At 37.3% G+C, this 22918-nt stretch overlaps 1 protein-coding gene across 2 annotated transcripts in view; it reads left to right on the forward strand.

Moving 5' to 3' along the window:
* Positions 1-22918, forward strand: part of LOC128858593 (autophagy-related protein 9A) — a 68946-nt gene that overhangs the window by 25377 nt on the left and 20651 nt on the right. For both annotated transcript variants that reach the window (XM_054094992.1, XM_054094993.1), the window contains 4 exons: positions 8409-8536; positions 8709-8893; positions 15378-15556; positions 15615-15746. In XM_054094992.1, the coding sequence (XP_053950967.1) occupies positions 8409-8536; positions 8709-8893; positions 15378-15556; positions 15615-15746 (624 nt within the window). The remainder of the gene's footprint in view (positions 1-8408; positions 8537-8708; positions 8894-15377; positions 15557-15614; positions 15747-22918) is intronic.

Raw genomic sequence — 22918 nt, forward strand, 5'->3', positions numbered from 1 at the left:
AGTTCTTCTTCTTAATTGGCGCGATAACCGCTTACGCGATTTTGGCCGAGATTAACAAAGCGCGCCAGTCGTTTCTTTCTCGTGCTAACCGGCGCCAATTGGACACACCAAGTGAAGCCAAGTCCTTCTCCACCTGATCTTTCCAACGCAGAGGAGGCCTTCCTCTTCCTCTGCTACCACCAGCTGGTACCGCATCGAATACTTTCAAAGCCGGAGCGTTTGTATCCATTCGGACGACATGACCCAGCCAACGAAGCCGCCGGATCTTTATTCGCTGCGCTATGTCTATGTCGTCGTAAAGCTCATACAGCTCATCGTTCCATCGTCTGCGATATTCGCCGTTGCCAACGTGCAAAGGTCCAAAAATCTTACGCAGAATCTTTCTCTCGAACACTCCAAGCGTCGCTTCATCGGATGTTGTCATCGTCCAAGCTTCTGCGCCATACGTTAGGACGGGCATGATGAGAGTCTTGTAGAGTGTTAATTTTGTTCGTCGAGAGAGGACTTTACTGCTCAATTGCCTACTTAGTCCAAAGTAGCACTTGTTGGCAAGCGAGATTCTACGTTGGATTTCAAGGCTGACATTGTTATCGGTGTTAATGCTGGTTCCTAAATACACGAAGTCTTTTACGACCTCAAAATTATAACTGTCAACAGTGACGTGGGTGCCGATACGCGAGTGCGCCGACTGTTTGTTTGAAGACAGGAGGTACTTCGTTTTGTCCTCGTTCACCACCAAACCCATTCGCTTTGCCTCTTTATCCAGTTTGGAGAAGGCAGAACTAACAGCGCGGTTGTTAAGCCCGATGATGTCAATATCATCGGCATACGCCAGCAATTGTACGCTCTTATAAAATATTGTGCCTGAGCGATTAAGTTCTGCGGCTCGTACGATGCTCTCCAACATCAGGTTAAAGAAGTCACACGACAGCGAGTCACCCTGTCTGAAACCTCGTTTGGTATCAAACGGCTCGGAGAGGTCCTTCCCAATTCTGACGGCGCTGCTGGTGTTGAGCAACGTCATCTTACATAGCCGTATTAGTTTTGCGGGGATACCAAATTCAGACATAGCGGCATACAGGTAACTCCTTTCCGTACTGTCGAATGCAGCTTTGAAGTCGACGAAAAGATGGTGTGTGTCGATTCTCCTTTCATGGGTCTTTTCCAAGATTTGGCGTATTGTGAATATTTGGTCGATGGTAGACTTTCCAGGTCTGAAGCCACACTGATAAGGTCCAATCAGTTGGTTGACGGTGGGCTTCAGCCTTTCACACAATACGCTCGCTAGAACCTTATAGGCGATATTTAGAAGACTAATCCCGCGGTAATTGGCACAAATTGCAGGATCGCCCTTCTTATGGATTGGGCAGAGCACACTTAAATTCCAATCGGCAGGCATGCTTTCATCCGACCATATTCTGCATAGGAGCTGATGCATGCACCTTACCAGCTCCTCGCCGCCATGTTTGAATAGCTCAGCCGGCAGTCCGTCGGCGCCCGCGGCTTTGTTGTTCTTTAGCCGTGATATTGCTATTCTCACCTCGTCATGGTCGGGTAACGGAACGACAATTCCGTCGTCAACGATTGGGGTATCGGGATCTTCACATTCTCTATGACATGCGCAGCTGTCACCGTTTAACAGGTTCGAGAAGTGTTCCCTCCATAATTTAAGATTGCTCTGTACGTCAGTCACCAGATCGCCGTCTTTGTTCTTACAGGACAACGCCCCGGTCTTAAAACCTTCTGTAAGCCGCCGAACTTTCTGGTAAAATTTTCGGGCGTTGTTCCTATTGGCCAGCATCTCAAGCTCCTCGCACTCACGTATTTCGGCCTCTCGTTTCTTCTGTCGGATAATACGTCTCTCTTCCTTTTTTAGCTCTCTGTAGCGATCCCACATGGCTCGCGTTGCGCCCGATCGCAGTGTGGCTCTATAGGCGGCATCTTTTCTTTCGGCGGCAGCATGACATTCCTCGTCGTACCAGTTGTTTTTTCGGGCTCGCCGGAATCCGATTTCTTCTTCGGCGGCGGTACGTAGGGAACGAGAAATGTTGCTCCATTGCTCATGCATGCCGGTGTGTTGGGCAGTGCTCTCCGAGAGCAGGAGTGAGAGTCGAGTGGCGAATCTTCTGGCTGTCTGTTGTGATTGCAGCTTTTCGGTGTCGAACATTCTTTGCGTAGGTAGATGTACGTTTTTTGCTGCACAGAGGCGTGTGCGCAGTTTGGCTGCAACAAGGTAATGATCCGAGTCGATGTTGGGTCCTCGAAATCGAAGTTGCCATTCATGAAATTGGAGCCCAAACAATCGAAAATGTGCTTAAAAATTGGGTTGATCGAATGGCCTACTGTAAAGCCAGGCGTGGCAGTCATTTGAACGATATTATTTTTCATTCATAAATGACAATGTACAATCTTCAAAATAAAAAAAAAAGTTTGAAAAAATATTAATAATTTTTTTTTATAGCCGATTCAAAAACCAAATTTTACATGGCCCACCCTATATATCTAGTACACTTTCTACTACTACTATTGAGCTCATTTACAGGTAGCATATTGGCCTCGTTGTGAAGATGTTGAAGAGGGACATAAGGAGGGTGTCACAAGTTCCAAGCGGCCAGAGAGGCGCAGCATAGTTAAGAACCGGCCGGCCTATTGCCTTAACTGTCTATAACAACATTTCTTTGTTCGGCCCCAAGTGCTTGCCGGCAAGCGATTTGAGGATCTTGTTGCGATGTTGGACCTTAGTAGCAATAGCGGTTGTGTGCGCAGAGAAGAAGAGCAAACTGCCGAAGGTTACACCCAAAATTTTGGGATTGCTAACAGTCGGAATTGGTGTGTCATCGCCTTTAACCTTGAGTTGCAGTTTGACTTCCTTTCTACAAGTGTTAAAGAAGGTCGCCGTGGACTTTGTGGGGGAAAGTGAAGATTCCTCGCAGTGGAAAAGCGAGAAAGGTCTTCGAGGTAGGCGTGTGGCTTGGCGCACAGGTCATCAATGACATTGCTCGACGCCAATATTGTGCAGTCCTCAGCGTATGAGACCAGAGAGACTCCCTCTGTTTGAATGTTTGGTCTTTAGAAATCACTGCCGTGAGACGACCGCTCAGATAGTTGGCGGGCTTCTTCAGTCCTGGCGGGAGTGTCGACTGAAAAATATCATCTAAAGCCTTGTTCAAGTCCAACGCTACTAGAACAGTCCTCTCGCAGGGGCGGCGGCACTTGTCGGTGATAATGAGAATGGCCAAGGACAGATTGAAAACCCTTTATGTTTAGTCCGTCAGGGCCAATGACTTTAAATGATTTGGTTTTGTTGGTGGCCCCCCTGAACCTCATCATAGGAGAAAGTAAGTGGCGCATTGTCGTTCGTTTGTTTGTGCAGACGTCTGGTGGCACGACGCTTGGATCTGTCGGCCGAACGATGCAATGTGAATAGTCGGCTTAAATAGCTCGCGCATCTCTTCGAGTCCGACGAAGTGAAACCGTTACAAGTGATGTGATTCTTGGATCGTTGTGCTTCGTCGGGTGCTGAACTATTTGGTCCGTTTATGTTGATTTACCAGTTGGCAGATCTCCGAATTGAGATCCCTTTTACGGGGATCCCCGGGATCGACCCGGCGTAGGAGGTCACGCTCGTTTGCTAAACTGGCTGCTTCGGCTAGAGGGGTCGCCAGGTTATGCTATTTATCAGACCAGCGCTAGCTATAGTTATATCAGGCGAGCTGCTGTAATTGCATACTACCCTAAAGGGGTCGTCGTCGTTCATAGTGCTAAATGCCGAATCGTCTATCTGCTCTGCCAATTGATATCTCCTACGATCGTTTGGCAGCCTTAAATGCCAAAGATCGTGATGTGCATTAAAGTCACCTACAACCGATCGGTTTTCACCTCTGATGAGTGCACCAATGTCAGGGTGATATCCACCCGGGCAGCAGGTGACAGGAGGTACGTATATATTAAAAATTTCGAGTTCGGCATCGCCTGACGGGACAGCTATGCCTTGACATTCTAAGGTGCTATCGTCAGACACATTTTCGGTGAAATACTAACGTCACATTTTTTCTTTTATTATGTTATTTTTTAAATCTATCGGTAATCCTGTTTTCTCGTATAGTGCCGCAAACTCTAGCCTTATGTTTTAATACTAATTCTGCTTTTTGAACACTATTATATTATAATAGTTACCCTGGTATAAGTAATGTCATTTACCGGACACAACTATCATGGCCTCTTGTAACCTTTTGCATAGTATATTTCTAGATTTATTAGATATCCGTACTTTCACATCCTGCTCGTACGAACAACCCATATATGTATAAGATTATGATCTTAGTCGAATTATATGTTCTAAATGAAAACTCTCCTCTCCAAGGAATCATTCCTTCATTCAGAATTCTCGTTTCATCTAAAGAAATTTCTCGTGCTGGGAAATAAAATTCCTGAAATTTTGGAATAAAGTGGTCTAAAATATGCTGAATATTTACTAATCGGTAAGAATCATCTTTTATTTGGGTGTTCCAATTAAAGTGCAAAAACGTCTAAATATGTTTAACTCTTGTGCCAGTCATAATTATTGAAAATATTGCTGTTTCTATCAAGGGATCTTTCGCTCAATAGTCTTGAAATGCATTTTTTTTACCTGCGCCATTCAAATTATGAGTACAAGAAATAGCCTATTTATATTGTAGTGACTTCAGACCAATTTAACGCACTTTTGTAAGCATTATACTAAGTTACTCTTTCATTGTGAAATTTATTTGTTTCATGGCACAGGTACAAGAAGAAGCCATCATTAAAAAATAGCTCAACGATATTTTCAGAAAATTTATAAGTCCTCATACTTGGAACTCCTTCAAATGATTCTAACCGTGGTGGTATACGAATTTCATCCCATATATCACTAATATCAATTTCTGCTTCATTCTCAATATTTTTATTCCCCTCTCATTCACATTTACTACCACTTTTATCCTCCTCTGATTCAGAAGTTCTATGTATTACTATCTGTTTCATATACAATAGGTGTGCACTTTTTTAAGTCTGATAAAAACGTCATTAATTTCGTTTTCAACCTGATTAAATTTATCCATGATGGGAAGAACAATTATGTTGATCACTACTATGTCACTAACAGACTGAAACAAACTCATATATAACGTGTAGAGGATTAAGTTCTTACACCTAAATTAGTTAATTAGGGAATATTTTAAAAAGTAATAACACGGCGATAAGTAAAAAGGTAGTGTGAGATTGTCGCCGATCGTATTTTCGCCACAAATTCTCGGAGACAGTCTCTTTGAAAACGTAATCGCCAGCAGATTTTTTTATTCAGGATCAGAATACGAAAGATCCCGAAATGAGATCTTCAAAGTAAACAGTTTATATGTGAAGACCTGAAAGAGAGACCGGGGTGTAAATATCCTTAGGGAAAGCACTTCTATTCATTTCAGGAAAGCACACTTCGCGCAAAACAAGAATTCTCGTTTCCCTATGCGAATATGTTAAGAAAAGGTAACTTATATATAATATTACCATTATGAAAGTATTATCTACTATTACAGGGTGAACGATATGAAGTGTTACCTATTCAAAACACCATAACTTTTTTGTGTGAAATTAGTTTTTATTGATTTCAAAGACGAAATTGTTCAAAAATGATTACAATTTTAACATATATTCACTTTAGCTCGATATGACCACCTTTTGTCTTGACTATAGCCTTCAAACGGTCAAAAAATGAGTTCATACTGCACGAATGTGATCTTGAGGTATTTTGGGCCATTCTTGTATAATCGCTTTTTCCAGCGCATTCCTACTGGCATATTTTTTAGTCCTCACCATGCTCTCCAAAATGGACCAGATGGAATAGTCCATCGGATTTTCGTCTGGCGAATTCGAAAGCCATTGTGTGGACGAAATGAAGTGTGGAACATGATTTTTTAACCATTCTTGGTTCACACTTAACACGAGCTTTATGAGATGGTGCCGAGTCCTGTTGGAACGTCCATGGTATACGACCGAAATGTTTGCGTGTCCACGTCTCTAAAGCAGCTTCTAAAACATTTTCCCGATAAACTGCGGCCCAAACCATTACTCGCGATGGGAAATTGCTTCGAGTGGCCATACGTAGGCTCAAATTCTCGTATGAGCGTTCGGTCAAGTAAACACGATCGGTTTGAGTGTTTATGAACTGATCAATTGGGACATTTTTTTCATCAGAAAACACAATGTTAGGAAATTCACCACGTTCGTGCAAGCGCAACAACTCCTTTGCTCTTTCGCATCGAACTTTTTTTTTGCTGTGGTGAAAGATTGTGTGCTTTTTGAAACTTGTAAGTCTTGACCTTGAGCTCATTTTTCAATATGCGTCGAATGCTGTCTTGCGATATTTTCAATTCCTTGGCCATTTTTCTTCCACTTTGACGTGGATTTCGTTCAAGTCGAGCTTTCACTTTCCGAACCATTTCTGGCGTTGTTGCTGTTTTTTTTTTTTTGGTCCACCTCCATAGCGTTTTGCAATGCTACCAGTATCATTGTAACGTTTTATAGTGCGACACACAAAAATATTATTCACTTTGAGGTGACTGAGCTCACGAACAATGGTTGGTTGTGATTTTCCAGCCAAATATAACGCAATCACACTATTACGTTTGAATTCCATCACAGAAAAAAAAAACTGAACAAAACTGAGACGCAAATGCTTTTGATGGCTTATAAATAATATTATATATTGAACTGTCATTAGAACAATTTTGACTTTGATGTCAATAGCTGTTTTACAGAAGCAAGCAGTGGGAAGTTTGTAACACTTCATATCGTTCACCCTCTATATTACTACTTTAGTAACTGAAAACTGAAGAGTGAGCAACATTCTTGATCAATAAGAAGCCCGTAAGCTGTTTTTTTCACCTAGCAGAGCTAACAAATAATATTATTCCGTATAACAATTTACAACATAACTATGACGCATTGGCCACTAAGTCTCGGGGCTTGGTTCTTCGTAATCTTCCTGTATATATGGCTTCTCTAAGTGCTGCATCTTCCGGGTTTGTGAGCGCTTCCAGGTTTTTTCATGCTTCGTAGCAAAGACAGGTATACTGTTGGGAACCTTTGCATTGTTCATGTCTCAGAGGCTCAGACCTTTGTTTTTGGCGTTGTATGATTTCGATGTTTGAAGCAGCGGCACATCCCCACAATTGAACGCCGTATGTCCATACGAACTTTGGAACCTGATTGTATATAAGCATAGCGTGCAAATAAATGTTGACCTTTTCATTCTTTACGCTCTGTTCGCGAACACAACCGAAAAAAGCATACACACTCGCTCACGCTCTGAGCTAGAGACTTCGTCGTCGTCGCCCCTCGGCAGGCAATAGCAAAGCTCCTCATAAAAAAATATCTGCCGTTCGAAGTCGGCTTGAAACTGTTGGTCCCTCCATTTGTGGAACAACATCAAGACGCACACCTCAAATAGGAGGAGGAGCTCGGCCAAACACCCAAAAAGGGTGTACGCGCCAATTATATATTGTATATATATATATATGTGAGCAAATGACTGAAAAAGTCAATGCAAACGGTCTTCACATATTCCTTTCACATTTCCTTGTAGATAAAAAATTTTTTTTTAAAGAACAATTTATATTTGTTTCCAATTATTTCGCTTTTTTTTATGTTTCATTATATACATATATATTTACTATTTATTACGAGTTGAGCTTAATAACTAATAAAGCGTTAAGTGTTATTGGGTGCAAGCCAAGTGATTCATAAATTGGATCCATTATTTCTCTAAACCCTTCACTGTCCAGGAACAGGAATGTTTTTCCATCGGTGGGGGCAATTTTTAATATTGAAGAAACAATTGAATTTTAACTCGTGTGATACGTCACTTTTCTTTTTTTCACATTGTTGCACTTCGGTGGCCTCGTTATTGTCCCATTCTTTATAAATTTCCGCATGTTTTGTAGTTAAATGTCGTTTTAAATTTGTAGCATGAGTGTCTGACAATTTCAAACAGTATTAAATTTAAGGAATGATGGACTTTTTTTATTAAAATCTCTTCTCATTTTGCACAATTCACGAACGCAAATAATATGTTTAGCCAAAGCAACACTCGCATACATTAATTTCACTCAACCAAACGGTTGGGGAACAACCAGAGCAAAGCAAAACAAAAAAACGGTTACTCGCCGAGCGTGAGCGAGCTCGTTAAAGATCCGTTGCAATCGGTTGCTCTCTGAGTCTTTGAGTAAAAGACACTTATTTGCAGACAACTAGAAACGGTCAACAGTTATTTGCGACCTTTGTATATAAGTAATTTGTTTTGCAGTGACGGTTTAGAAAGAGAAAACTGCTTGAATTCAGAACTTTTTACCATAGAATCATATGCCGCGCAATAACTTTTTTTTCCTTTTCAGATTTAAAAATTATATGGTTGCCCTGATGAACAAAAACCTTCTGCCTGTGAAATTTCACCTACCACTTTTTGGAGAGGTAGTTACTTTGAGTCGTGGACTTATATTTAATATACAATTCATACTATTCAGTAAGTCAACTAACATATTTCATATTTAGCTTGTTTGCAATGAGATATTTATTTACTGTTTTGATTGCCTTAAATAAAATAATTTGAAGCAAAGCATATCTAGAAAGTTTCTTTGCAATTCTATTTTCGTTTACGGTGCAAGTAATACCTTTAATCTCTTAATTCCATTCAGGAGGTCCTGGCTCACCATTTCAAAATAATTGGCAACTTCGTGATGATTTCAATTTCCGCAGCAACCAGGTTGAACTGGCCCAACGATTATCAAAACTTATTATGTGGGTAGCAATAGCAAATTTGATTTTAGCGCCAGTAATTTTTGTGTGGCAGTGTTTATATATCTCATTTTCATACGTAAATGTAAGTATTATACTATGTGAATATTGTACATATGTATATTGTCTTTAATTTAAATTAGTAGTAGTAGTAGTAGTAGTAGTATTTTATTTATTTTATAATATTTATGTATAATACGGTACATGATTCGGTATGATGGCGGCCGCCGTAGCCAAATGGGTTGTTGCGTGACTACCATTCGGAACATTCGGAATTTAGAAAGAACGTAGGTGCGAACCTCGGTGAAACAGCAATGCATTTAGGTGTCCAACAATAATGAAAGAAGTAGGTTTAAGGTTTACTAAAAACGCTTCACAATTCTCAAAGTCAGATTCCCTTGCATATGTAGTTTATGTATCGGGGTATGAAACAGATTCTAGCGCTACACATACTGATTTACAAAATAGTACCTTTATCGACCATGCTAAGTATTGGGTTATAAGAGGATTTAAAAATTTTTTATGGCCAAAAAGGTATCTTGCACTGGTCCGATCAGCTGTTTTCCTTTTAAAGGATCAAATCCAGAGAATATCAGTCTTTAAGCCTGTCATCAGCGATCACATGAGTCTCAAAGAGAAAAACAATTTGAAATACTTCTCTATTTGCGCTTTAAGTCCATGTATGCCACCTTTTGTCGCAAAATGTTTGATTTTTTGTTCAAAATTTTGTTCTATTGATCTAATAGCCTGTAAGATAGCGCTGTGCAGAAATGGTTTGTGATATAATAAAATTACAATATGATAGCAGCTCTAAAAAAGTATTGTACTAAATTGGCAAAAAGTACTGATCTGCAAATAGTGATGCGGCAACACTGAATACGAATATCAGCTGCCCAAGTTCCACACGCTAACTCCAAAAATTTTAAATGGAAATAATACGGGCACCAGCTCCACAAAGGCACAGCAAGAAAGCAGCAGATAGTCAGCGCACAGTGCAAGCACCAACAGCAAGGGACCAGCACAGCAAAACAGCCGCAATTTAGCGCAAAACAGCAACAATGCAGCAAGGCAGTGAAAAGGCAGAGCAGCAATAGAGGTAACCTGGATTAAAATAGAGCAGGCTCGTTTTGTTTACTTCCACGAAGACAGCTGACTCTATTTACAACACCAATGGAATGCCACCTTTTGTCACCTCGTATGTGATAATCAGTAGTGACTCACATTCCTCGTTTGCACAAAAACACAAATCACACCCACACGAATCAAAAATTCTAAATAGCGTCAAGTCAAATGGGAATCAATCGTAGTGAAAAGTATATTTGAATATGTCATCTTAAATTGTTGTTAACTTTCAAGCAACAGCTGTGTTCTCACTCTAGCTACTGTCTCCACCGCTTCTTCTTTTAACAGTCCTTGATCTTTCTCTGCTTCCATTGCTTTTACTCTATGTTCGTTCACTTGAAGCCTTTTCACGCAAAATTTTTCAGATATAATTTCATTTTCATATTTCCTACTACTTGGCTAAAAAAGTTTTCGGAAGATATTTTTCTGATCACAAATGGCAACTGGAGGAAAAGATCCTGCAAGCCTTAGATGGTGCATTGACGGACGTAAGTGTTTTGTGGCCGTTTTTTCTAGCCGTTGCTTTCGTATGCAAATTTTTCGTTAGGTTAATCGAGCATAGAGATAGCGAGCGGGGAAATGGCGAATAGAAGAGGCTTTATTAGCCAGCAGCCAAGACATTTCTATTATATTCATAAAGGTGAAGAAGAAATCATATAGTAGTAATCAAATGGAGGACTTTCTATTTGTAACTTTTCTGGTAAATTTGTATCAATCTTACTACACGTTACCGAACCTTGTCATCCTGTATCAGTTCTAGTTTAAAGCAATTGCAAGCTATAATTCTGCGGGTAGTAAAAGATACTGTGAATATAAGTTTAAAGTTGGGGCATAATAGTTATGTTTTCCACAAAAAAATTGCTTATAGCAGTTAATGTATAAAAAACAATATATTTTTTACGCTGTTGATTAGTTATATCCAAAATTTATTTTTACATTGCCTGATAACTGTTATTTATTTATTTATTTATTTATTTAACAAACGCCAATCGGCAATATACATACAAATAAAAAGAGGGTACAGAAACAGAATTTATAGAGGGCTGGTTAGTAATACAATGATAAAGAAAATGGGCCAGACGGTTCTTGAGAAAAATCTATAGGATGATATTTTTGGCATTTCGCAGAAAAGTATCGTAGGTTCCACCATAGAAGTCGAGAACACCATGAAGTGAGTTGACACTGATGGCTATTCTATTGCACGGGCCGTGATAGACGTAGCTTTTGTAAGTAGCGACTGTTTTCAGTAGACGACTATTCCTAAGAGTGAGACCAGCCGGGGCAAGCTCGAAGGAGCTGCGTACTTCCGGGGCATCAATCATATGTAAGAGAATATAAACGTAAAAAATATTTCTCTTCAATAAGTGTGTTAAATAGATTTTTTTGTTTAAAAATTTGCTCATGGTCTGGAGTGATCAACTTATGATTTTAGAACTATCATGGATATTCATGGAACAATGCTGGTTGTTTTCGGAGGAGCATGGTGACCATAAGATCGGAGAATTTTTTGTTCTTGATAGTATTGAGGTAGAGTAACTCGAAACGTCACGATGAAATAATGCATATAACTGTTTATTTATTTAATGATTCAGTCCTAATATAAGGTTAAGCAGTATATACAATCACAAAATCACAATAACTTTTGAATAAAACGCGTGATTTCGTCAGAAAGAACAATTCGGTATTTTATTTGTAACGGCACAAGCAAGACTGATATGCAAAGCCTACTTGCATGCATAAGAGTGAGAAAAGACTTAAGGACAGAAGGTCTAAAGAAAATGAAATAAAGTTGCCATGTAACTAAAATATACAAATTATTTCAACAATAACAATTCCAAAAAATGGGGAAAATACTTTTGAATTAATATTATTTGACTTTTATATTATATGCTTATGTTACTTATAGGTACTTAATTCTGGGGAAGAGAACTCCAACGTCGAGTTATAGTACATGCACCAAGATATCTAGCAGCGATAAGTTGTCCACAGATTTCACGGCAGTTTTTCTGGCACTTGCACAAAATAACATGCAAAATAATTTCAAACTTGTTAGCTAAAGTATAGTACAAAATAAGAAGGCTAATTTATGTTATGTGAATAGTCGAATTTGTCAATTCAAAAGTTTTTGGACTCTCAGTGATGAACCGAGCGAATAATGATTTGGCCGTCGATTTAGTATCACCGAGTTAAGAAACAGAGTTCAAAATCATTTTCACTCAAGTTAAGATCCATAATAGTGTCGAATCAAAAGAAAACTTGGTCTAGGAAACACGTGTCTTTTTATGGTCTATTTCTGCATGTCACACGGAAGTACTGCCCACTATGTTATACGTCATTATCGTTTGGCGCTCTGGCTCCTGGTGAACCTACACCTGTCAGAGGATTTTTCACTATTGTTTTCGTTCACTACTTCTACTATCTTCTCCCAGATTCTGGTTAACCTCATCATTATTTCTTATTCTATTATTAGTCCGTGTATCTTTCTTAGAATTGTCATCTCTCGTATTTTCAGTTACTCCTCATTTACCGTCATTGCCCATGTTTTCGAGCCATAAATAAAACAGGCCTCACTGTTGGTAAATATACATACATATGCCTAGTCGTTTTGCATTTTTTGTTAATTAGTTTTGATATGAGCAGTTTTAATAATGATGGTATATTTCATCGCATCGTGGTTACATAGAGTTGCTCCCCTTCGAAATTGTAGTCGTTCATAATCATTGGTCTTGGTGGTCTTCTGTTCTCGGATATTGATAGTAACATGTCTTTCATCTTCTTAGGCCATTCTTTGTTATATCTGCGTCACTAATACTCTTCCTGTCGTAGGTTTGTGCAAGCAAGGACAATCTCAATGTCAATAGCAGCAAAATGGAAATTTTGGTCAATAGATGATCTTGCAGATCGGTAGCATTGGATAGTCCTCTCTTGTATCATCTTACTGCTCAATATTTTAGCCAATATTGTATACGTGCATTTAGCAAAGGCGGCAGAGCAGAGGAAGACGTCAACAAGAGATTGACTAAGGCAAGGGTTGAATTCCGGCGCGTATGAAAAAATTTGGGCAAATTAACAAATTTCCAGAAACACCAAGCTCAGAATATTCAACGCATATGTTAAGACGACGCTGCTATATGGAAGTGAAACGTGTTTTGTTTCGAAAACGATAACGCAGGAACTTCAATGATTCACCAACAAAACTTTGAGATTAGATTTGCTTGCAGTTTTATTTTGATAGGTAAAGTATTTCACAACTGTACAGCTCCAACGAAAAACATTTTTGACACTGCAGAATATATGAAGTACGGCAAAATAAGGTTACAAGTACGGTCTGACTGTGTAAATATTAGTTTGGAAAAAAATAATTTGGGTTTGATTTGGTTTGATAATGTGGTAAAGTTTTTCAGAATAAATATAGCTAGCGGCATTGTTGATTAATAACTGCAATTTTTTCTTCGAGGTTTAGTCAGGAATTCATATAACAACTAGTACCCTTTTGGTACTAATGGGATTTTAACTAGCTGGTGTTTTCCACAGCCGCCTCAAGACAAAGTACATTTTTTGGACTGCTGAGTTTACTACATGATCAACATACATATATATGAGGCCATCATATTTTGTCTTTGATATCACTTTAGAAAAGATTTAAATACATATATAAATATACAGTGGTCACACAATTTATACGTACACTCACAGTTTATAAACAGATACACCTGATACTTAGCACGATTTATACAAAAAAACAAAATTTTAATATATTCGTAAAAAATAACATACTTATTCAATATTTAAGGAACAAAAACTTCCATCTTTCTTTCTGGAATTAGAGAACTTAAGGCAATAACAAAATAAGGCACAATTTTATGCACAAATATTATTCGTACATAGCCATATAAAGAATATTTTATTAAAAAAATAATAGAAAAAACGAGTATTCGGGACTTTTTTGGGCCGCCTTTAGCTTTAATAACTGCTTCCAAACGTCGGTGCATACTTTTTACCAATACCTTGGTTTCATTATCTGCAATTTTCTCACGCTTAACACTTAAATCTGCCTTTAATGACGCCTTTGATGTTATTTTGTGCTTTTTGATTCTCCTTTCTAAGAGCCCCCAGATATGCTCAATTGGGTTCAAATCCGGGGATTGAAGTGGAGTTTTAAGCTTATTTAACACTATAAAAAAGCCATTTTAGCACGAGATACGATGAGTGTTTTGGGTCATTGTCTTGTTGAAACAAGAGTCCTTTAGCATCCAGTCCAAGTTGAACGACATTATCGTGCAATTTATGTATTATTGCAAATGTTTAAATACAGATGTGTGCCTATTTTATCATTAATAAAAACCATTGTTCCTATTCCTGATGCAGCTATTTTTTCTTTTCGCCAAGCTTTTGGAGGGTCATCTGCTCTAAAAACATTAAATTTCGACTCATCACTGAATATGACGTTTTCCCAAAAAGAATCTGGCTCATTTATATAGCGTTTGGCGTATTCCAATCTCTTCTTTCTGTCAATAGCTGAAATGTAGGGCGTGCGGTGTGCAACTTCGCTATAATAACCAGCAGTTTGCAGACAATTACGAACTATTTGTGGGCTGACTTTTTTATGCAAAGGCTCTTGAGTATTTCGGTATAGTGTGGAGGTTATTTTTGGATTTTGCGTGACTGATGCTACTTTGTGCGTTCCTCACGTGGAGTCAATATTTTTCGCCTTCCGGCTTGGTGGTGATTAGCTTCCAATTTACCAGTATTAACGTAATTAGCAATAACCGTAGAATGCGATTTGCCAATTTTTTGTTAATTTTGCGCGCAGAGACTTGTTCTCAAAGTATAATTTAATCACAATTTTACGCATTTCTAATGGTAAATCCGTACGTCGACCCATTTTGTCACATTCAATTGAGATATTACGCGCACCTGAAACTGAATCTAAGATAAAAACTAAGAAACCAAACTATTTCGTTTTCAGCAATATTAGTAAAAACACAAACGATTTTTACTATTACTTCTGCAGCAACAATATCATGAGCTGAAAGTGTACGAATAAATGTTTTGCAGAATTTTGCTACGTCTGCCTGCTTTCCTTGAAACCCCTCAGTGTGAGTTGAAATAACGGGATTTTTTTTTTTGCAGCAATTCATCAGGAATGTAACATTCTTACAGTGACCCAAAAGAAATTTATTGTCATAGCAAGCATTTTGCGCAAAACTAAAGTTTCTTAGGTACTACGCAGGGTGTACGAATAAATTGTGTGACCACTGTATGTAATTTGACCTATTCTGTTGCATCCTGCCCAGAACATTTGAAATGTATACAATTTTGTAGTCATATTTTTATTTTATATGAAATTCCTTTCTTTTCCTTGTTATTTATATTTAAATATATATATACTTATATATTTTGTATATATTTTATAGATATATATGTATGTGTTATTTTTTCAACAGATCTTAAGAAAAGAGCCGGGAACTCTAGGAATGCGGATGTGGTCTAATTACGGTCGCTTATATTTACGCCACTTTAATGAATTAGAACATGAACTGGATGCACGTCTAAATCGGGCTTATGAATATGCAGACAGATATCTCAGCTCGTTTTCATCTCCTTTAATGACTCTTATTGCGAGGTTTGTTCGTAATTAAAATGAAAAGTTTTAATAATAAAAACTTGTTTTTATTTTGCAGTAATATCCTTTTTGTAACAGGTGGAATTGTAGTATTAATTTTAGCATTAGGCATATACGAGGAATTTGTTTTTCAAGTCGAGCACGTATTATCGATTTTAACAATTCTAAGTCTAATCGGATTTATATGCAGGTAAGAAATAGGTAAGGTTTCGAATTTTGCAGATGGTTCGACAGTTACATTCACATCCAATGCACATGCATCGACTCCACAAATTGATGCCAATTCGTGTTAGGAATCACACACTATTCCAAAGAAATAAGAATATTTAAAGGGTTATTAAAAATATGCACAATATATACAGTGACCCATATAAAACATTTTTTTTTTCACAAAGTAACGTATTTGCCATTTAATTAACTCTTATACTTTTTATAAATTTATGGGTTAGTTAATATTATTTATACAACTATCAATAAAATTCGTTTTAAAAATACATTATAGATACTGGATCAATTTCTTTTAACAGCTAAGTGATATTTCTAAGATTGTGATTTATATAAGGTCGATCGGTAGTTTGCCTTGGAGTCGACGGGCTCGCATGAAGAGGAAGTAGGAAGTACATTTAAAGCGTTTTTCAGTAAGAGCGCTTCAACTTTTTTTTTTTTGAATAAAACACAAACGGTTTGACTTTTTCAACTAATTTTTTTTTTTATTATCGAGTTTGAACATATACATTTAAGTATGAAATTCGATTTCTTTTGCATGACCACCGCGTGCACGTTTTACGAAGTCCAATCGTTGAACCCAATTTTCGACCACTCTTTTGCATAAATCGGCCGAAATTCCAGCAATTTCGCGTTCAATATTGGCTCTGAGCTCACAAATCGTCGCCGGCTTGTTACTGTAGACCAATGACTTCACATAACCCCAAAGAAAATAGTCTAGAGGCGTCAAATCACACGAGCGCGGCGGCCATTCGACCGGTCCATTTCTGGAAATAATGCGCTCATCGAACTTACTCTTTAACAAATCAATTACAGCGTGTGCTGTGTGGCTTGTGGCCCCGTTCTGTTGAAACCACATGTCGTCTAAGTCCATACCATTCAATTGCGGCCATAAATAATCGTTTATCATGTCGCGGTATCGATTTCCATTTACAGTAGCGTGGCGATCGTTCTCGTCAACGAAATGGGCCAATTACGCCGCCGGCATGTAAACCGCACAAAACAGTTATTTTTTCGGGATGCAACGGTGCCTCATGAATCACGTGTGGATTGCTTTCTGCCCAGTAACGCATATTTTGCTTGTTGACAAAGCCATTGAGCCAAAAGTGAGCTTCATCACTGAAGATGTTTTTTTGGAATTATTTGGATTTAAAGTAGCAGCAACAGAACGATTATTTTCATAAAAAACTTGCACGATTTGCAATCGTTGCTCAAGTGTGTAGCGTTCCATGATGAAATGTATACTAATGAAGTTTACAAATGACAAGCGAAAAATAAAAAATATTGCGTCGTTCGCCCTCCCTATCGGAAAAAAGTTGAAGCGCACCTATTGAAAAACGCTGTACTTTGTTGTTGCAGTGTGTTTCTATCGTTGCCTGGTACTTTCTGCTGACCTTTGTTATTTTTTCTTTGATTGTAGTAATGCCCAGTTCTCTGTGTAAGTCGTGATTTGAGATATATGGGGTGCGCCAGTTATTCTTAAAATTTTATATTGCTGTCTTTGTATAATATTTGTGTTCGACTTTTTAGCTGTTCCCCATAGTTGTATTTCGTAAGTCCAGATAGGTTTTATAACTGTTTTGTAGATTAAAATTTTGTTGTACAAGGACAAAGTTGAGTTTTTGTTTAGCAGCCAGTAGAGTTGTTTCAATCTATTTTTGATTTGGTCCTTCTTATTTTTAATGTGATGCTTCCATAGTAATTTGCTGTCCAGATGTATACCTAGGTATTTCGCAGTTAAGGATGTAGGATTGGGAGTTCTAGTTATGGTTACGTTTCTTGGTATGAAGTTCTTTTTTTTGTGTATATAACCTGTTGCGTTCATTTATTTTAATATTCCACGAGTCGAACCATTCTTTGCTTTTTATTTTATTTATTTATTAAGTAGTAAAAAACGTTCAATATAAAATTTTTTTTGGTTAAACCTAATTTGCAGAATATGGTGTACGCTACCTCAATTCTTAAATATACTTTTTCCATAAGATAATGTTGAACAATATATAAATTAAATTAAGGGTGAAAAACTACTATAAAAACCCTTATGAAAAAACAAAAAAAGTTAAGTTATGTACATGTACAATGCAGATATTTGATGACTTAAACATACTGAAGCAGATCTAATATTAATTGGTTATTAGAATAACTATATTACATTTTATCTTAAACTTATCATTAAGTTTTTCGATTCGTGAGAATATCATTTCTATTTTGTTTTCGTTGTGTAACCGTCTTGTGGAATAATCCCATGGTAAATTAGGCATCATTCTTTGGTTTTGTTAAATATTTCTTGCATCTTCTTTGTGGCTTTCACTAAGCTTGTATGTCCGTAAAGTAAAACTGTATCATTTGCGAATGTAGCCAACATTGCATTTACGTCAATGGACACTGGTATGTCACCAGTGGTTATAGTAGATTGTAAAGCAGTGGTCCGAGAACGCTACCCTGTGGAATTCCTGCTGTAATTTTTCGGAGTGATGAGGTATTGTCGTTAAAATTAACGTAGAAATGTCGATCCCATATGTAACATTCCAGTAGTTTGCATATATTGTTAGGAAGCACTAGTTTTAACTTAGTGATCAGTCCTTTGTGCCAAACCTTGTCAAATGCTTTTTCTATGTCCAAATAAATGCCAACACAAAATTTCTTTGCTCTAGCTCACTTAATATTTTATGTAATACTCGGTGTATTTTTTGTATTGTCGAGTGTTTTTGTCTGAAACCAAATTGATGGTCAGGCATCACTTTGTGTTGGTCAATAATTGGTCTTATTCTCACAATTAACTGCTTTTCGAATACTCATAATAGGAAGTAGGCTAATTGGTTGCAAGGTTTGGGAATATCATTTATTTCCGCTATTTTCCAAACCTTCGGAAAATATTGAAGTAAATATGTTGCGTATGTAAGTTATTGCGTGAGATGGCAGTTGTTTTAATATAAGACCTGCGATTTGGGCAAATCCAGGCGATTTTTTGGTTTTATATCAATCTTTATTATTTTTTGGATTTCTCGTGTAGTCACCGGTCTAAATTTATAATCTTGAATATAAGTTCGCTCTGATGCAAACGGGAAGGTATTGAGAGTTGTATGTAGAGCTTGAAAATAGTTCTGCGTAATAATTTGCTAGTGTTGCTGTCTTTTCTCCATTCGTTCTTGCCCAGTTTCCGTTTTCCATCCTTATAGGCGGTAGGTGAATTGTTTAGAAGCTTTTTGGTTTCTTTCCAGATTGAGTAGTTAGTTTCTGTTGTTGCCGATCAATTTTTTAAATAGTGAGAGGTGTCATTTTCTGATTTTGGTTTTAAGACTTGTTTTAGGTTTTTAGTTGCTCTGTTTAGTTTAGTTTTTTCTGGGGGATATAGACTTTGTTGCCATTTTTTTCGTAAGCTCCCTTTTCTCCAAAATAATTTTCTTAATCATAGGTCAGTTAGCGTTGTTTTTGTGGATTATGTCTTTCAGAGAAGGTGTTGACTTGTGAGCTGCTTCTTGCATGATGTCATTAATGCAAACTATAGAGATTTTCCTCTCAGCACCAGATTTTAAAGCAATGTGTAATTGTAGATTTAAATCTATATAATCACGAAACGTTTCCCAGTCAGTTTTTCCATTTGCTAGTTTATTACTACTACTACTACTACGACTACAACTAACTTTCCCCGTACGTTAGTAGGTTTGGTGAGTGATCAGACGAAAGGTCGTGCAGGCTTTTTATTTCGAAAAGATGACAGTCAAAGTTTTTTACGACGCAAAAATCGAGTAAGTCAGGTGTTTTATTTATGTCAGTAGGCCAATATGTTGATTATTCCGTACTTATGTGTTTTCCTCTAATAGATTGGATTGCTTGTAAGAGAATCTTCCCTTTTTTATTTGTAATTTTTGAGCCCCAAGTTGTATAATTTGCTTTAAAGTCGCCGGTACATGTGAATCTATTACCGAAACTTAAAAAATTGTAAGTATTATTCTGCAGAAATTTTGTTTTCAGGTGGGCTATAAAGTGGCGAGATTGTGAATACACTTTTTCCATCACTGATTTGAATATTTGTAGATTGAATATAATCTTTTTTGAAATGTCCCACCTCTGTGAATTTTACTGTATTTTTAATTACTATTGCTGTTCCAGCATGCCCTGTGCCGTCTGGCTGGTTTGTACTTACTATTGTGTATCGCGGAATTTTTAAGCAATGTTTTTGTGAAGTGCGTTTCTGAAATAAATGCTATGTCTATAAAGTTGTCGCTAAGAAATTGTTTTATTTCATGACCGTGGTTAAACAATCCGTTTGCATTCCAAACAAGGATTTTAAGTTTTTGCTCCACTTTTGCCAAATTGAGTCATCTGCAGAGTGTTTATTACACCCATCACGTTTGAAATTTGTTGAATTAATTGCTTTAGCATATCCTTTATTTCTCCCATTTCTTCATTTTGGTTGTAGTTAATGGGAGTTTTTACAGGTAGCTCTAAAGCCCTACTCGGTGTTGGCGTAGATACGCGAGTGTGTGTTTTTGCATTATTTGGTTTCTGGATCATGTTTTGTGCTGCTGCATCGGAATAGCTGATATCAGGTCTGATTTCGTGTGATACAGCACTTCTTGGTTGTGAAGCAGGATTGTGGACATTATTTGTGTTATGGCGTAGAGCTGGGAAACGTTATATTTTGAGGGCCTTATAGATTTCGCATTCTTTATAATTGGCAGTGTGATTGCCTGAGCACATAGCACTCTTAACTTGCTCGTCTGTTGTTGTCACAGTACAATCAAGTGTTTTTGTGTTTACCAGCACATTTAACGCATACGCTTATTATGTGGGGGTTCAACAATTACTTTGGTTTGTAGCAGTGAAGTTATATTATATCTCTTTTATTATATTTCTTTTTTGTTGTTTTTTTTTGTTTAATTTCTATAAAAAATAGTGGCAGTGGCTTATTTGTATGTTTTTGTTTGATGTTATAGACCTGCTGTGTGTCATGCCCAAGTTCACTAAGTTCCGTTTTAATTTCTTCAGGGTCTAAAAATGGGTGCATTTTTCTTATCACTACCTTGAAGTAGTAACTTAAATGTGTAAAATTTAGTTTGTTTTTCTTTTAGCATTTTTGTTAGTCGACTCGTTTGTTTGTATTTTTACTACATTATTTCGTTGAATTTTAAGAATGTTATTTTTACCAATTGCTTGGGTGGGGGCAGAGTTGAGAGCTTTTACATATGTATATTGGCGGTGGGTTCAGAATTTCCACTGTTTCTCTTGTTGTTGAAGTCTCGTCTGTAGTTTTGTTTTGGTTATAGGAATTTGTTTCTAGCCCACTGTCGTTTTCTTCAGCTAAAAGTTCGAGCATGTTCGTTGAAGTTGTATTTTTGCACTAAGCTAGTCATTTTCTTAATTTGTTGTTTTTACACATATTGCTATAAATTTCGCAATTGTTTTAATAATGCTGTTACGAATTTGTTACGTTTTTATCCAAATAAAATATCTCGTAAAAATTTATCTGAGTTCGATCACTCGATGCTTAAATAAAAATCGCATGTTAATGGCAACATAACCTGCTTGCTTTACTGAATCACTTTATTGCTTTACTTTTCGTTTACACGCTCATACGCTTAACTTAAATCATTTTAAATGCGATTGGTTTATTCTGAAATTAACAAAATCATTTGAATAAGAGTAAAATCCGCAAGAGTAAAACAAAAAAGTGAACCAAAAGTACTAACCGATGAGTATTCGACGTTCTCCGCGGATAATGATGGGATTGATGAAAGCTGCTGTATCGCTGCATCCCATCAAAGGCGCAACCACAAATCCAGTAGTATGCAAACATCCTAAAAGCCAACCCAAATGTGGAAACAAGTAACATGAATAATAGTGGTATAGAATCTATGCTACTAATACTCGTGCAAACTCTTAATTAATTTATGGTTGGAATGCAAAGCATGATACAGGATCTGGTTAGAAATCAAACTATTTTAATGCAAACCCTTTTAAATAAGGCGTAATGGACAAAATCAAAATTTGTCATTGGAACACTAACGGTCTCGCCAAGCACAAGCTCGAAGTCTAATTTTCTATTATCAAATAACATAGACATTATGCTTATATCGGAAACTCATCTTACAGATAAAAATTATTTTAGAATTCCGGAGTATCTTTTTTATGATACCAAACATCCTAGAAATATGGCTAGTGGTGGTACAGCAATACTAATAAAAAACGCCTGAAACACTGATATTACAGGAGTTTAGAGAAGAATACCTTCAGCCCACTATTATTAAACTGCAAGAATTGTCCGGTACAATAACTATCGCAGCTGTGTACTGCCCACCTTTTCAAATTATAACCGAGCAACACTACAAAGATTTGTTTGCCAAACTTGGGCCAAACTTTATGGCTGCAGGTGACTTCAATGCCAAACACCACTACTGGGGTTCTAAACTAGTCACTCCTAAAGGGAGAAAACTTTTTAGTTCCATACTAAGTTCAAAACTTGATGTTGTATCTACTGGACAACCAACATATTGGCCATTTGACTGCCAGAAGATGCCTGATCTGATTGATTTTGGTGTTATAAAAGGTATTGATCACAAGATTGTAACAGCATCTTCAGCCCTAGAACTGTCCTCCGATCATTCTCCGTCTATTATAACCATGGAAGGTAGTTCTTGCAAGAGAACAGCGGGTAATCAGATCCCCCAATCCCAATCTTATAAACTGGCTTAAGTAGTAGAAGTAAGTAGTACTCATATAAAAACCAATGTTTCTCTTTAAGATAATGAATTCTATAGGCAGATATATACATTGACTCAACTAATGCATGGAACTGTTAGCGCAGCAGTGACCACAAATAGCAAAAGTTGGGTTCGATTTCCAAGCGGAACATTGCAACAAAAAATATAAATCGCCAATTCGACTAGGGAATGGTAACTGGGCACGTACGGATTCTGAAAAAGGTTGCATATTTGCTGAACATCTGCAATCTGTCTTCAATCCCAATCAATCTTTTGGAGCTATTAGTGCACCACTAGACATATTGCAACCACCAAAAAAGCCAATAAGATTTAAAACAAATAACATAGTTACAGTTATTAATCAACTTAAACCTTAAAAAGCACCAGGTTATGACAAAATCATTCCAAAGATACTGAAAGAGATTCCTAATAT

The sequence above is a fragment of the Anastrepha ludens genome, chromosome 3 (genome assembly GCF_028408465.1).
Source record: "Anastrepha ludens isolate Willacy chromosome 3, idAnaLude1.1, whole genome shotgun sequence".
Taxonomy (NCBI): domain Eukaryota; kingdom Metazoa; phylum Arthropoda; class Insecta; order Diptera; family Tephritidae; genus Anastrepha; species Anastrepha ludens.